The sequence below is a fragment of the Trachurus japonicus genome, chromosome 21 (genome assembly GCF_045865225.1).
Source record: "Trachurus japonicus isolate A0001 chromosome 21, Traja_1.0".
NCBI classification, from domain to species: Eukaryota; Metazoa; Chordata; class Actinopteri; order Carangiformes; family Carangidae; genus Trachurus; species Trachurus japonicus.
The window spans coordinates 18,027,660-18,043,184 of NC_140927.1; the positions used below are offsets into that span (position 1 = coordinate 18,027,660).

General features: G+C 40.7%; 2 protein-coding genes across 3 annotated transcripts in view; one reads left to right on the forward strand and one right to left on the reverse strand.

Annotated features, from left to right (window-relative positions):
* agps (alkylglycerone phosphate synthase) overlaps nucleotides 1-3,268 on the forward strand; it is a 28,620-nt gene extending 25,352 nt beyond the window's left edge. Inside the window, exon 20 of the mRNA XM_085766209.1 lies at nucleotides 1,853-3,268. Coding sequence (XP_085622335.1) covers nucleotides 1,853-1,974 — 122 coding nt within the window. The 3' untranslated portion in view covers nucleotides 1,975-3,268. The remainder of the gene's footprint in view (nucleotides 1-1,852) is intronic.
* Nucleotides 3,269-5,082: 1,814 nt separating this feature from the next.
* The window catches only part of pde11a (phosphodiesterase 11a), a 40,995-nt gene continuing 30,552 nt past the window's right edge, over nucleotides 5,083-15,525 (reverse strand). Inside the window, exons 15-20 of one of the 2 annotated variants that reach the window (XM_085765306.1) lie at nucleotides 14,015-14,115; nucleotides 13,767-13,844; nucleotides 13,618-13,681; nucleotides 13,142-13,216; nucleotides 12,096-12,179; nucleotides 5,083-7,526 (exon numbers count right to left, since the gene is read on the reverse strand). In XM_085765306.1, the coding sequence (XP_085621432.1) occupies nucleotides 7,293-7,526; nucleotides 12,096-12,179; nucleotides 13,142-13,216; nucleotides 13,618-13,681; nucleotides 13,767-13,844; nucleotides 14,015-14,115 (636 nt within the window). In that variant the 3' untranslated portion in view covers nucleotides 5,083-7,292. Of the gene's footprint in view, nucleotides 7,527-12,095; nucleotides 12,180-13,141; nucleotides 13,217-13,608; nucleotides 13,682-13,766; nucleotides 13,845-14,014; nucleotides 14,116-15,525 lie in introns of both variants that reach the window. The other variant, XM_085765305.1, reaches the window with a different exon arrangement.

Below are 15,525 nucleotides of genomic sequence, written 5' to 3' on the forward strand. Positions count from 1 at the left end.
ATGTTGGAGATCGGTGTTCAAAGATGCATTAATCTTTAACTGCAACAGTTCAATTCAGGCCGAGCAACTAAAGCTTTAATTAACAAATATTGTTAAATGATCAATTAATCTATAATTGCTTGGAAAATGTCCATTCACAACCCTGAGCTAAGACCCAAAGATATTCCATGAGAAAAGAAGCAAATGCTCGCAATCGAGAAAATGGAGCCTGGTTTGAATTGACATTGATATGTGATTAGTATTTTCTTTTGATTGACTAATCAATTCCACTCTGTTAGCCATGGCAGGGTCAAGCTTTTACTGAGCCCTGGGGCAAACTTTGGCCATTGGATCCCTATTGTGGTCATTTTATCTAACAGCACTTTGTCACAATGTGGTCACAGGGACACAAAAATGAGCTCATACAGCAGCTCAGAGTCCTGAACAAAATGGCCACTTAAATAAAACCAACAAAAGATGCTATATAACAGCACGATATACACAAAATTGCAATTATATGGACAGATATTACGCTATGAGTTTTCAGTATGAATGCTCATTCTTGCTTTATATTTTCATTTAAAAATATACAGTTGGGTGTTGGACCAATTTCTCTTGAAGGCTTAGGGCACAACACTTACATTGATAACAATGCACAACAATCACATTTTACTTTTTATTAACAAAAACATTGTCGCCCTTATAGTTTGAATATTGCACTTGGCCGTATTGATTTGGTTGTTTTTGATTATATAGCCATTAACTGTCCAGGCTTACTATATAATAACATCTTAAAATCTTATCTTATTTCAATTGGTAATCCATTTTTACATGGCCCATCATCTTTGTCCAAACCATCAAATCAGTGCAATATACCAATAAATAAATGCAACCTTTTAAAAAAGGTTGGTCCCAGCATCTTTACATCTCAGCTGTGGCTCAGTTTTATCTGCTGCTGCTTTATTCCGGTTCATGGGTCAAAATGCAGAAGCTCAGAGACCGTGCCACCACATTGTGCAGCTTTATCTGCTCTCACAACAATTAAAGTTACTATTTTTATTAGAAGTTTTCCAACAAGAGTTTGTCTCCGGCGAGGTTTCCCAGTCCCCCCCTGTACCCGTAGACACCAGACTTCACGCTGGCTCCAGACTCGGCGCTGAGAACCTGTCGGGCACAGACGCCGTGGAGTATGTCGGACCGGACAGCTGGTGAAGCAATGGGCACCCTCACTAGGCTCCATGCCACAGCCACGCTCGCTCCTCAGGTTGGAGGAGGGAGGGGGTGAAGAGCGGCTCGGAGCCAAAGTCCTGCCGAGGACAGAGGACCATTGTGCGGCGCTCTGCGGTTGGCTTCGGGGCGCCCCCACGTTTGGCGATCGGGGCCGGTGTCAGAGGGCACGGACGAGCACAACGCCGCGGCAGGGTCAGCAGGGGGAGCGCACTCGTGTGCACAATGAAACAGAAACGCACACAACAACAATAAAAAAATAAAAAAAAACCCCACCCCCGGTGACTGCGGAGGGAGGGAATTGGAGGGGAGTGGTGGTGGCTCAAAGAGCGAGGGAGCCGGGGACGGCCCGCTACAACCGCCAGCCGGCCTCCTCCTCTGGGAACACACAGAGCCTAATGAGTTTGATAGTCTGCTGAGCTCCATAAATCATGCCATGCAAAACATTTCTCCTCTCTGAATAAAAGCATTTATCACCCTCTGTTTATTCACTCACTCTCACAAGATTGATTGGCTCCCAGCAGCCTGCTGAGCAATCAGCCGTGCCGATTCCTCTATTTCTCCCCTTCGGTCTTCTTCCACCACTTTATTTATTTATCTCTCCCCCCCCCCCACCCTCTCTCTCTCTCTCTCCTCTGTCATTCAGTGGGGAAACTTCGGAAGGAGTGGATGAGAGAGACCGTCTCCAACGTGGGCATTGGGATGCTCAAGTCTGTCAAAGACTTTGTGGACCCCAACAACATCTTCGGCAACAGGAACCTCCTCTAATCTCGTCCCCCGCTCGTGTCCATCTTGTACGTCACCTTTTTCTAAAAAAAAAAAAAAGCACCCTGTGCGTTTTGGATTAATAGAAACTAAAAGTGAATCTAACATGGACAGACATCATGTCTTTTTTCATCAATAGTGTAATTCGGTGCCATTTACTCATTCACCCGAACCCTTTTTTTTTGGTTGTTTGTTTGTTTTTGTTGTCGTTTCTTTTACATTATATTGCACTTAATATGCTGTAACAATCATTGTTGTTCATGTTGTTGTGTTGAGGCCTCAGCGGCGGCCAGGATGCAACCAAACCTTGATTTTTTTTTTAATTATTATTATTATTATCACATTTATTTGTATTTGTTTAATCTCTTCCTTAAAAAAATCCTTGCCAACATAGTTCACCAATTAATTTGTTTTAATGTTACACCTGTATGTGTGTTAAATTTGCGTGTTGTATGAGTGTGTGAGTGAGTGTGTGTGTGTGTGTGTGTGTGAGTGGGGCACTTCTTTAGTGGTAAGTTCAATGAATGCGCTTTCTAAAGCTCTGTGCCTTTCTAAACGTTCGTCTGCCTTCCTCCTGCTCCTCCTCCTCACTCTGGGCTGCACTGAGTGAAGTGAAACAGACCCAGACACAGAGACATGATGGTTTCAGCATCTCCTGTTTCCTCTTTGTCCTTTTCATCCCCTCGAGCCTTTTGTTGTACTGACCTATTGCCATAAAGAGACTTTTTCGACTGTATATGTGCGTGTTCCTCCGCTGACAAACTTTTTAAAAGAAAGAAGAAAAAACTCCTCCAAATATTTAACAACCCTCAGAGTGACAGTATGATAACAAAGAGAGATATTCCTTGTGTGTCTAGTTTTTGTACTCAAATTGTTTTTTTCCTTGCATGGTTTGTTACTGAGAAAGTAACGTAGTTGGAGGGTGGGGCGGGGGGGCTTTAAAAAGATGAAATAAAATAGAAGCCATCTTGTTTTTTCCCCATCATGGCTGCTTCAGTGTGACCGTGTTAAGCAGTTTCAGGCCTCTGGATCCCGGTGCTCACGTTGTACCAAAGACTCAACGCATCAGACCATATGAACATTACTGTAAACATCAGTTTGACTGTGTAACAGCCACCTTCATCTCTACACAACAGTAACACCACACTCAGATAAACTAGATTTCTCTTTTTTTTTTAATCCACATATGCAAAGACGACCCTTCTGAGAGCTATAAAATGTCCACGTTTGTTACTGTTACATGTGCTAAAGACTCAATGACATCATGTTTCCTAGGTTATTAAAGACACTGTACTGATCTGAATTGTTTCTGATTGGTTGTTATTTGTTGTTGATTGTTTGTGTATGGATATTATGTGAACGGTTTCTCTAATTGATTCTGTAACATTTGATACCCAGACTTGTATCATTTAATTTAACTACTCGTTTTGAAGCCAGGATTAGTCATAGGAGAGCTGTTTGCTTTTCTTCCCCACTGATCTGAGCTTCACATCTACCTGGACCACCATGTACTTTTAATTCTTAATACCCCAGCAAATAAAAAGACTTGTTTGGGATCCACTCACCATCTGATATTTAACCTGTCATAAATGTGTGAGAGCTTTTGAATGTTATGGATGTATGTTTCCCCCCCCCCCCACTTCTCCTAACTATGTACATTAGTAACATCAAAGTACATTTTGTCAACGCTGTTTGTGCAATAAATCGAACTAAAACATCACAGTCGTAGATTTATTTTTTGTTTAAGTGAATATACAACACTGTTAAGAGAGCAGAGATCCACAACCTCCCTGCACAGCCTTGTTATATGCTTTAATTCCTGCTCAGCTCTTGAGCAGTAACCTTTATTTATGTTGTCAGCCAGTGCTGGGAGGTTCAACAAGAGGCTGAGAGCTGCTTTTTGTTCGCTCTTTTTCTACCTGCACCCCACTGAGCTCAAGGTAAACCACCACAGAGGAATTTGACAGAGCCTGTCTTTCGCTTCCTGACAGGCTTTTTATTTCTTCTTTTTTTTCTCCCATATATCCACACACAGGCTCATTTGGGAGTCATCTTCGCCCACACAGCCACCCACACACACTGGCTTGCTGACGTCACCGCCACCTATCAACAACAGTAGAGCTCAGCCTTGGACGATGAAATTCACTGCAGCATGCTGTGGCCTAATACCCAGGATTGTCTGAATGAATGTGTTGAATATAAATCAGACACAAAGGATTTAGACTTTAACATCACTTCTGATTAAACACTGCAACAGTCAGAGTTGTGTAATATTGATTGCATACTCATGTATTTGCAGTTGGCTCCCATTCTCTTGTTAAAACATTAATTTCCTTATAGTGTGAATGCGTCATGCAATTTTTTCTTCCCGACTTTAAATGTGTCTCAATGAAATGTGCTTATGCCAGTGGTATTTCATTGAGAGATACTACTTGTGTGCATCAATACAGTTGTCCACAGGAGGTCAGCACTGCACTGGGAGAAATACTGTGGAAACTGGGTTAAGGCTCTTTACTCTGAGGTCTAAGGGGATTTTCTTGATTTTGAAATATCCTATATTGAAATACAGTATATAGTCCCCCTTTTAAAGGTACTTACATATAACAAAATTTTGTGTTTAACATCACAATTTTCACAACAATCTCAGCTTTGAGGCCCCATTACTGATGCAAACGAATTGTTTGGATGCTTGAAATCGGTTTATCTTAGGTTCCTAAAAATAGCACAAAATATGAATAAAACGTGTAAGAAATACCTGAAATGAAACTAAGGTTAGAGGTCTGTTAATTGGCCCGCTAGCTGATATATGAGATTGTAGAGGCTACAAATTCAAAAATTGAAATCACATTTTCAAACTGTAAATTAACAAGATAAGATATTAATAGAAGCACATTGAAGACCAGAAGGAAGTAGTTATATTCCATAACTAGTATTTTACTATGTTGCATTACTGATGCATTTAAAAGTGCAAGTTGTCTGTTGTACTTGGTCAGCAATGAAGTCATCAAAACCACTACAGAGTGAAGCTTGTAGAGTGACATTTACAGTATGATATTTAATGTGGTGGAGTGGTGAAAAAGACTTTGATGACTGAATAAACCAGAGCACAAGTAGCAGCATATTTTTTATTTAAACTCTCAACAGAAACATTGCACATTTGCCTTTTCATGCCTTAGGTTTCTTTCAGTTAAGCCCACCATGAATAAATCCAGAGTCCAAACTGGGAAAGAAGAAATTACAAGAAGCATGTTACATTGCAAAAAAAAAAAAAAAAAATGCGAGTAGAGGTTTGGCCCCATTTGGAGACCTAATAGAAAAATAGAACAGCAATATTCATAATAAATGTAACATGATGCAATAGAATTTAAATCATGCATTTCCAATGAGATAATGTGTTTACTGATGAAGTTCAAAATATGAGGTATTTGTTGGCTCACATGTTTGCTACATCCTTAGCAAGTGGTTGAATTTAATACTGCATAAAACATGCAATTCAAAATTCTTCTGGTTGACTTCAATTCAGCTCTTTCGACTAAAATACAGTAGAACACACAAATCCATGCCATACAATGTGCACAGTCACATTTTAAACTCCAGTTAACAAAGGTACAACACAACTCATAACGCATACCCCCACCGCACCCCAAAATAAATACTTAATAAGAATAAAATGAAAATAAATAACTTGTGACTAAATGGGCACTTCAGTACAAGTCTCTGTATCTCAGTCTTCTAGAGATTTATAAAAACGGTTTTAAGTAGCATTTGTGAGCATTGAGAACAGGCTAAAAAAAAACTTTACTGGGAGGGAAATAAAGTGAGAAAATATGGATCTTGCATCTGTCAGTAGTGAAGCTACAGTTGATCAGCTGCTGTTAGCTACTGTAGCTGGCTAGTACAACAGTTTGAAATATTATCCTGGCTCAGTCCAACAAGCAGAAAATCCACCAATCAGCACCTTTAAAGATCTTTAATTAACACAATGAGTATTAATCTGGTTTACTTATTCAAATGTTTCCTGAATAAACCGGTGGAGACTAAGAAATAAGTCTAATGGTTGCGGACAAGAGATCGTCCAACACGTTATCCATTGTAAAACTGTCAGGTCTTTTCTACACTTTGGTTTTGTATAGATCAAAATTAAATGCTAAAGTGTTAATTAATGAGCTTCGGGTGTGCTGGTAGGTGGTTTCCCCCTGTTTACAGTCGTCATGCTAAACTAAGCTAAGCTGCTAGCTGTGACATGTAATAGAGAATTACAGTGGGATTGACCTGATCGAACTCTTCAACAGAAAGTATGTAATTATATTTACAGGAATTTTGATCCGTTCCTTTAAAGTAAATTACTTTGCTTTGTGTTGGAGCTGTCAGTGTTTAATCAGTAGATAATAATTTTCTGCAGAAATTCATATGTGATACCAGAACAACTTCATCAAGGCACATTGTGTGTGTGTGTTTTGTGTGTGTGAGACAAGTGAGACCCTGCGTTTTATAAAATTGGGCAAAATAGATTTCCATGTGTATATAATGTGAGTGGCGAACATGGGGTTGAGACGAAAACTGCAGTCATTGGTTTTTTACAAATTATGGCAAAAATACGTTTCAACATGGATTTCAACACTATCTAAGAATCTCGGTGAAGAGGCCATGCATTTTTCATTAGGATCTTAAAACAAGGCACAGGAAGGGAGGGAGAGGAGCACTCAATTTGCATTGCAAGCACTGTCACAGGTCCTGCTGTTCCTGCACCGCTTTCTCCTTCAGAAACTCTACAGTCACATTACAATCCAGAGTTTACAGTTGTTTTTGAACAGCACTTGTAAATAACCCAATAGCCTATGTACAAATTTACAAAAAAATTATCTCTGTCACCCCAGACAAAATGCGAGCAACAAGGAGTGTCAAGAGCAACAAAAAAAACGACCACAGGCAGAGGTCAACGTCCCTCGCCAATATTCTTCATGCCTTGTTGTGCTGAAAAATCTGTGCAATGCCCAGGATAGCTAGTGTTAGCTCACTGGTTGACATGTGGACACAGTGGTTTCAGTTTCAGTTTCTGATGTGGTGTCATCAGTTGATTTGTAGCTGCTCCGACAAGCTTGCCAAACGCAGCTCCATCAGCCTTCAGCACGGGAAGACTGAAGGGAGCGGAAAAAACCTCTATGATAGCGCCGCACTCAAGTCTAAAGCTCATCTCTAGTAGCAAAAAGCGAAGAGGAGCAGAGCCCAAGAACCTCTGCATGCACTGCACTGCCTCTGTTGCAGGCTGCATTTTTGGAGGGTAGAAGCCTAAGAGATCAGCTCGGAGGTGGGGACGGAAGCTAACTAACGGGTTTGGACGCTGTGCTGTCGGCGTCGCCACTGCAGCAAGGCGTGCTACCGGTTTTGGCGACGGTGCAGCTGCCGGTTTCTGCACCGTCGCCGCTGCATGGGCTGGTGGGCGCAGAAACACTCTGGCCACGTTGTCTCTTCCTGTTCAGCTCCTCCCATTTGGCTCTGTTTGCTTTGATCATGTCAAGCATCGGCTGGAGTTTGGGATTCAACTTGACCAGAGTCTAAGAGGAAGAGGGAGACAGAGGAGAATAAACATTACTCACAAACATCAGTGCAGTGGTATAAAGTGTAATGGATGTGTGGGTTCAAAGTTAAGTGTAACACAAAAATAATAAAGCAATATAAAATAAAACATCATCAGCGTAAAAGCAGCAGTCCCAGTTCAGTTTATGATTCTTGTTTATTATCATAGAGCTAAATATTTGTTACCCAAGCAAATGTGGAGACTTCAGCAAAAAAAAACACAGTGAGGCTGCACTTACAATAACAATACTAATGTGATAATATTTAGCCAGTGTTTGGCCAATGCTATGTTAACTATCTTAGCATAATGTGTTAGCATGATACCAAATAAATAAATAACACTAAACACAAGCTACCTCTGAGCATAGAGGTGGGACTGTCAGTTTTGTAAGTATATTTGTTGACGTAACTGGACACATCCCAAATTTGACCTGGTGATGTCGCTAGAGGGAAAATCAGGAGATCATCCACGAGATAACAGTTCAGTTCCATTCACTGCTGATATTTCACTAAAAGCCACAAATGCCATGGTGTCGCTGGAGGGAAGACTGGTATCTTTTTAACAGAGAAGCTGGATTTCAAAAAGAACATTTTTCATCCAGGTGGTCTGACATGACCCTGAGGATTTGGGATATAACAACAACAATAATCGCGTGTTTTGTTTTGTTTTGTTTTGTCTTGATGTTCAGCTTTATAACAAGCAGCACAAACTGTAATATCCAGTCAGCTAGAGCTAGAAAAGCAGCACATTATTCATCGAACACTGTACAGGCAAAACAAATTAAACAAAACAAAGAACAGCCGACTACAATAACAGCAACATACAGTCAGTTGATAGCAGCAGTCCGTTAAATGGCTGCTCTTTAAAGATTAGACACACATGTATGACTGAGATTAGTCGCCTTTGTCATTTTTCTGTGTTTAACTGTAACTGTGTAGTAAAAGCTGTCACCCAGCAGTTTAATAAATTACCGGAGAGACCAAGACCTAATAGAAACAGGGATTTTGTTCCCTCTTCTGTGTCTGTTGGATTTCCAGCAAAGTCTGTGTAATTTGTTACTGTTTCATTAAGCTGGTTTCATATGGAAATATAACATGTGGGCACAGGTCCCATGTTTGGAACAATAAAATGTTTAATTTATTCTCACACGTGCGTCTATAGGAGTTGGATGGACAGCCTTTGAAAATGATTCAAGTGCATAATGTACACCTACACTGGGGATTGTCTATTGTTTGTATGAAAGGTAAGTCATATCTGCTGTAACACAACTAATTACAGCTGTCAATGAAGTGAACTTTAAATGCAGGCAGGTTGTTACACATGCATGTATATTCAGAGGGTGGATTCACTCCTTCTTTTGAACAATTATAACGACTTCCCTGTCTTCATGAAAACACAACGCAAATAACAATTGATTAATTACTTTTCTCACATTTTTAATATAAAGACCCAACTCCAGATTTGGGGTTTTAGACTTTTGTGGAACAAAACGAGTGATTTAAAGAAAAGAAAGAAGCATTTCTTCACTTTTCTCTGACATTTGTTATAGTTGATTAAGATTTTTTTTTAAATCACATAACGCATAATCGGACACAAAGGATGTAAGTTGGCAGGCCAATAAGAATAAGTTAGATATTGTAATACAGCTCTGTTTAATTATATAAAATATTATTAAAGCAGAAGTAAGTGATATATTTGTGTTAATATAAGTCTTAAATAGTTATATCTTCCGACAGCAATCACTTACATAGAGTGTTTGGTCTGAAACACGGGTCTGTCAGTCACTCTGCTCTGCTCTGAGCCGAGGAGAAAACATTTATCGTATCCTACAGTTTTTATCCAATGAGGAGAGAGAACGGCATGCAGGGCTGTGTGTGCAGCCAAGGGACGCCGTGAATGTGGCGACGTAGGGACGAGGACTGTTGGTGGTGCGTTCAAGGAAACTCGTATTTTTCCGACCGTGAAGTCGTACCAGTTCGATCTGGTACGAGTTCACGGGTCGGAAGTTACGAGTGGCCGTTATAGTGACTTTCACCGGTAAAACAGGTCGGAAAAACACGAGTGGGTTGCCTGGAACGCTACAAGGTCGTAAGCTGTGACTTGAAGCTGTAATTTACGATTTCAAAAGCCTGCCTGGAACGCAGCATTAGCGAAAACGACCGGACCACTTACTTCTGCTTTAATGTATTAAACAACTGACTTTACTTCCTCTCTCTCTCATATCATAGTTAAAGCAGAAGTAAGCAATATTTTTGTGTTAATATAAGTCTTAAATAGTTATATCTTCCGACAGCAATCACTTACATAGAGTGTTTGGACCGAAACACGGGTCTGTCAGTCACTCTGCTCTGCTCTGAGCCGAGGAGAAAACTTTTCTCGTATCCTACAATTTTTATCCAATGAGGAGAGAGAACGGCATGAAGGGCTGTGTGTGCAGCCAAGGGATGCGCCTGAATGTGGTGACGTAGGGACGAGGACTGTTATGGTGCGTTCAAGGCAACTCGTAACTCGTGTTTTTCCGACCTGTGAAGTCGTACCAGTTGGATCTGGTACAAGTTCGCGGGTCGGAAGTTACGAGTGGCCGTTATAGTGCACTTTCACAGGTAAAACAGGTCGGAAAAACACGAGTGGGTTGCCTGGAACGCTACAAAGTCGTAAGTTGTGACTTGAAGCTGTAATTTACGGTTTCAAAAGCCTACCTGGAACGCAGCATTAGCCAAAACGACCAGATCGCTTACTTCTGCTTTAATAACACCTCATAATATACTTGGTTACATATTTGAGGACATTTATCAGTGTTTATTGCTGTATGAAACTACTCCTATTAAGACAAATTGTTATCATTATCATTATTATTATTATTATTATTAATCTTAATAGTTAATACACATATTATATCAACTTAAACGGTATAGGTAACATTTATCATCTACAATCGTTTACAGACATATGTTAATACACATTTATATCTGCTTACATGAGATTGTGATATAAATCATTTATTAGATGTTTGTATGATGTTAAAGTGAGTGTTGTGAAAATGTTCACTACTTGAAGCCGTCCTTACACAATGATGGTGTGTGGCCTACAGCAGTTACAACTGTCATTTTAAACAAGTACAAAAACTGATCATCTAAATCTTTGTGGATTTGTCTCGACTGCACAGAAGAGGATTTTCTACAGGAGAACAATTCCCCACGCTCTCTGTGGTGCGCGTACCCTCGGTGGGACGCAGCCATTGGTTGGTGCAAACCTCATTATTCCACTGAGGTAGAGTCAGAGGAAGGGGAGATAGAGAGAGACTGGCTTTCATATGGTGGGGTATGAAGATGGAAGGTTATATAATGGTGGTGGTGGGGGGGATTAGGATTCCACAAAGTAGCAAGCCACCACCAGGAGAAAGAGATCAGCGAGATCAAGAACGAGATCTCTTCCGCCCACGGACAAAATCCCTGCCGTCTCCCAACTTCTTCTGTTCTCCCCCTCGCAAGTTTAATTGGCAGCAGCATGATCGTGAGCACCATATCTGCATTCTCCAAACATCAGCCTTAACATGAAGCAGTGTGGAGACAAACCCCCCACGCAGACAACACACATACACACACACACACACACACACACCACTTTGATGCTTTTTATCTACACTACACAGACAGTAAAACTGGTGAAACCCGAGCGCTGCACAGATTAGTCTGCTCTAACTTTTGACACTGATCCTGTGATAATTCAATAGAAGTGAAGATGATCCATTGTTTGTTTTCTACCCATGGAGACTAAGAGTAATGTGTTTAATATGGCATTAGAGAAAAAAAAAGGAGGAGGTCTAATAGTACAAAAGTGAAGAAATCACCCGGTGCTGTAAGAATGAATGAACGACTTTATCCCTGACTTCTTTCACGGCTCCTCTCCTGTTTGACTTTCATGAATTTGCCTTTAACACGCCTCATCTCTTAACAGACCTGATCTCCTCGCTAAGTCGTCCTTCTTCTTCTTCTTCTCCCTCCCACACAGCCACCGCTGCCGGCAGTGGGAGGAGCAGGTGAGTCTTTCTTGGCGTCATTCAGACACACACACACACACACACACACATTACGATACCAGCGAGGACACTATAGATTTCCATTATCCCTCACACACAGTCACTGACTCCAACTCTGACCCTGATATTTGCTCTTTTGGGCAGTCAAAAACGCCTTTGTGTCCATGTGTGTCAAGAATCAGTCCTTATTTCATTACTGTACAGTGAAGCAGCCCAACGCACACACTGTCTTACTAAGGGGATTTCTCCCATCTAACATCACAGCTCTATTCACACGCTGAGCTTTCTTGCAGTCAGAAAGCGCACACTCATTCTGCCGTGAACAGGATGAAAACCTTGAAGTTCAGAGCTTTCAATAAAGCATTTCTTCTTTTTTTTTTGTCAGAGAGAAATCTGCGGCTGCACAGGTTGAATAGTTCGTGACAGTTTCATTGCTGGCGTCAGTCCAGGGACAATAGCTGAGGAAGGACAGCGAGGGCTGATGTCAGAGGAAGACTTGAGCGTTACCTCGTACAGCGGAGAGCAAATTCCATCAATCCACTCCAGCTGAAGCCCCGGCAACTCATCCTTCCTGTTTCGATCAAAGATGGCCTGAAACACGAAGGAGAGAGAAGGAGAGACTTTGTTTACACCTACATTCGTGTTCGAACTGGAGAGACAAAGCTGAGATAGGACTCTGCTTACAGTGAGGCTACAAGTCAGGTTTTACAGTCCCGAAAGTGTTGCTTTGCTTAAAGAAAATTCTCTCCCTTCGAGACAAATTAGTTCATTTCATGTACACTCTCTATTCTCCTTCATTCTTCTGCAGCCTGAACTTGAGAGGCTCCACTGAGGCTGTGCTTCAGAGATAGTTACTGGGCTACGACTTAGAAGTTAATATTTAATTTCCAACACCCACACACAGAGCGGTAAAGGTTTGACACTGGCGGCAGACCAGAGGCTACTGCATTAGTTATTTCAGAGGGGAGGCAATGTGGCCTGGCTCGATTAGTCAACAGCCATTAATTGCAAACAGAAAGCGCCCCCCCCCCCTTTAAGAACTAAGAGACACAATTCAGTCTTCAAAGCTCCTCACTCAAACAGACAGGACTCTTGTGTTGAGGTGCTGTGGCTCCCAGCACAGTATGAAGAATTAACTCCCTGTTCATTATTGTTATTATTATGCTATTTTTACACATGCAAAATAGAGACAATTTATCTTCCATTATTAGAGAGTCAAAGCTCCACTAAACCAAAACACCTCCTTTTCCATGTTTACAGCTGAATTCTTCAGCTTTGAATCCTGTGCAGGAGGACCTTTTTTTTTTAAAGAATGATTGTTACACGGTCTACGGTTTTGCTCTTGGCACAGCAGCGAGGCAGTGGAGCGGTCAAGCTGACGGTACACTTTTCTCACACTACAAGACACGAGCTCTCATGTTTCCTACGCAGTCGGTTATGTTTGGAACTGCGGACAGAAAAACATATCTTCAGCACCATCAGCTTGTGGAGGTCATGCAGGTGAAACAAACTGCAGAAAGCACTAAAGCCAGAGATTGTTCGTCGGCACTCACAGAGGGCGTGAGCTTCAGCTCTGATCGCTCTCTGTCGCCCTGCTCGAAGAACTCACTGGTCACCAGCTCTGCCACCTGAAAAAACAGAAACCATTAATGTGCAATAGTAAATAACTCTTTTTAAAATGTATTTTCATCAGTTATGGTCTCAAAGAATCAGTTCGTAGTTTGGTTGGTAAAATAGGCAGGAAATTAGGGGGAAAATAAAGGTGGTGATACAAAACAGCTCGTTTTGTTTGACAGGTATCATTAGAAACAGATTATATCTGGATTTGGATTGTAAGATAAATAAAAGCACCAAATACCCACCACTAGAGAATCTTGAAAAATCACAATTGGAAATTGTTAATTGATTATTAAAATAGATTTCTGTCAGTTGTCTTCCAGTTAGATATTTTGTCATTTCGCTTCAGGTTGCTTGAATGCTTCTTTCTTTATTTTACATACAGGTGGAGAATTTACCCTACATTTCTCACCTTGCACGATATTTCCCAAGGTTTTGTGACAGCACCAAGATCACAGGCTGTCATCATCATGGACCTGAGAGGAGAATCAGCCCAACAGATTTATTTATTGCCTTTAGTACAAAAAACATCTAAAAGTGACAGAGCTGTTATTGCTTCACCTGCACATGTCTCTATGAGCCTTCACATTCCAGTTGTATTCTCCTTTGCTGACCAGCTCAAAGAAGGTGTTTCTGTTCCTACGGGAGAAACAGAACATCTGAATATGAAGCTGTAAATTACGTAGGCTCCACAAGGGGGCGGTGTTACCCAAAAGAAGTCTACAAACCCACAGCGAACCGTTTTTCAGGGGGCACAGTAGCAGCTAAGTGTGTTTTAGTGTGGAGATTGTGTGTTCAGCAGAACATACTCAAAATAAAGTGTGAGGTCTGTGGCCAGAATGGACTGTTTGAGCAGCTGCATGAGGTCGCTGTACTCTGTGGACGAGAGGTTGGAGAAGATATTGTGACCCTGTGGAGACAGATACAAACAAAACATGAAGAATTTCTAGATATATACATGTATGTCATTTTTCCATGAGAACAGAGAATCTGAAGTAACACACTAAAGATAACCTACAGCAATGATTACCCCAGGAAGAATAGCTGCTGCCTCGCAAAAGCAAATGGGGATCTTAATAAACCAAACCAAACCAAACCAAACCATTACCTTTAGCATGGGTAACACATATTCAATACAAGTCCATTACCTGTTAGATAACTGGGATCTTTTTTTTTTATAATGACTCAATTATTTAAAAGGTTTGGATGCCTTATGTCTATATGTCATCAAGAGCAATGGTCAGAATATACTGCTTTTTCCAGTTGTCAGCCTCAACCATAATACCGTTATCACCCAGATGTATCAAATAAATAAAGAGAACATATTTCTTCAATCTTGGTGGTGTTGTTGTAAGGTCTCTGGTCTTGTTCGTGACCTCAGTCAATTCAGTGAATCAAAGATACAAATGAATAAAATTCACATAATTATAGAATGAATGTAAAGGCAAATCAGTCAAATTATCAGGCTATGTAAATCATTTTATGAAAGGAAAATGAAAACTGTGATTATTAATCAGTTTTGTGCCCAAATTAGTCAACACAGGCCACCTCCTTTTACAGAAACCACAGTGGAGGTTTTCTTGGGTGGATCATGAGCTGCTGTCACTCTTGCTTTGGTCAAAGACAACTTGGCCAGTGGCAAAATAAGATGAGCCATCACAAGACCAGAGGAGCAGCTCTGGATTTTGTTTATCTATCTTTTAGACATTTAGACTGAAAAGCACAAGTGTTGTAATTACATTAACATTAATTTTAACATCAATTACATGAACTGGGGTTGGGTATACTGTATGACACTGTACTCAAAATCACTCCTTATATTACACAGCGCCGTTGGTGCACAGATGTTACACATTATATCTGCTGTCCGCTTATGTTTATAAGTGTCAAATTTCAGAATATGAATTTAGCACAAAGACAAAAGTCACATCTATACCAGGCGCTTTACTTCCTGGTAATAATCACAGAGTGCAATGTGTCACATTGAATACATGCAACACCTCAGCTGGCAGTGATGATACAAATTGAAAAGGATTCATAAGCATCTAAAATCTCAGTTTACTGCTCATTATTGAGTATAGAGTTGTTCCACGTTTCCCTCTGTGACGTGTCAAAAAAGCCTTTTGCAAAAAAAAAAAGAGGCCTGTTTGCACAATTAAACCTTAATGGTACAAGAGAGGAAACATGCATCAGTAAAAGTGAATGGATCTGTGGAGGCCAGAAGCTCTTAATAAGTAAGCAGCATCTCGCACTTGAGGCTCTCTATCATTAAAACAGGCCTCTCCCCTTCATGTATTATACATTCATTCACCACTTAGAC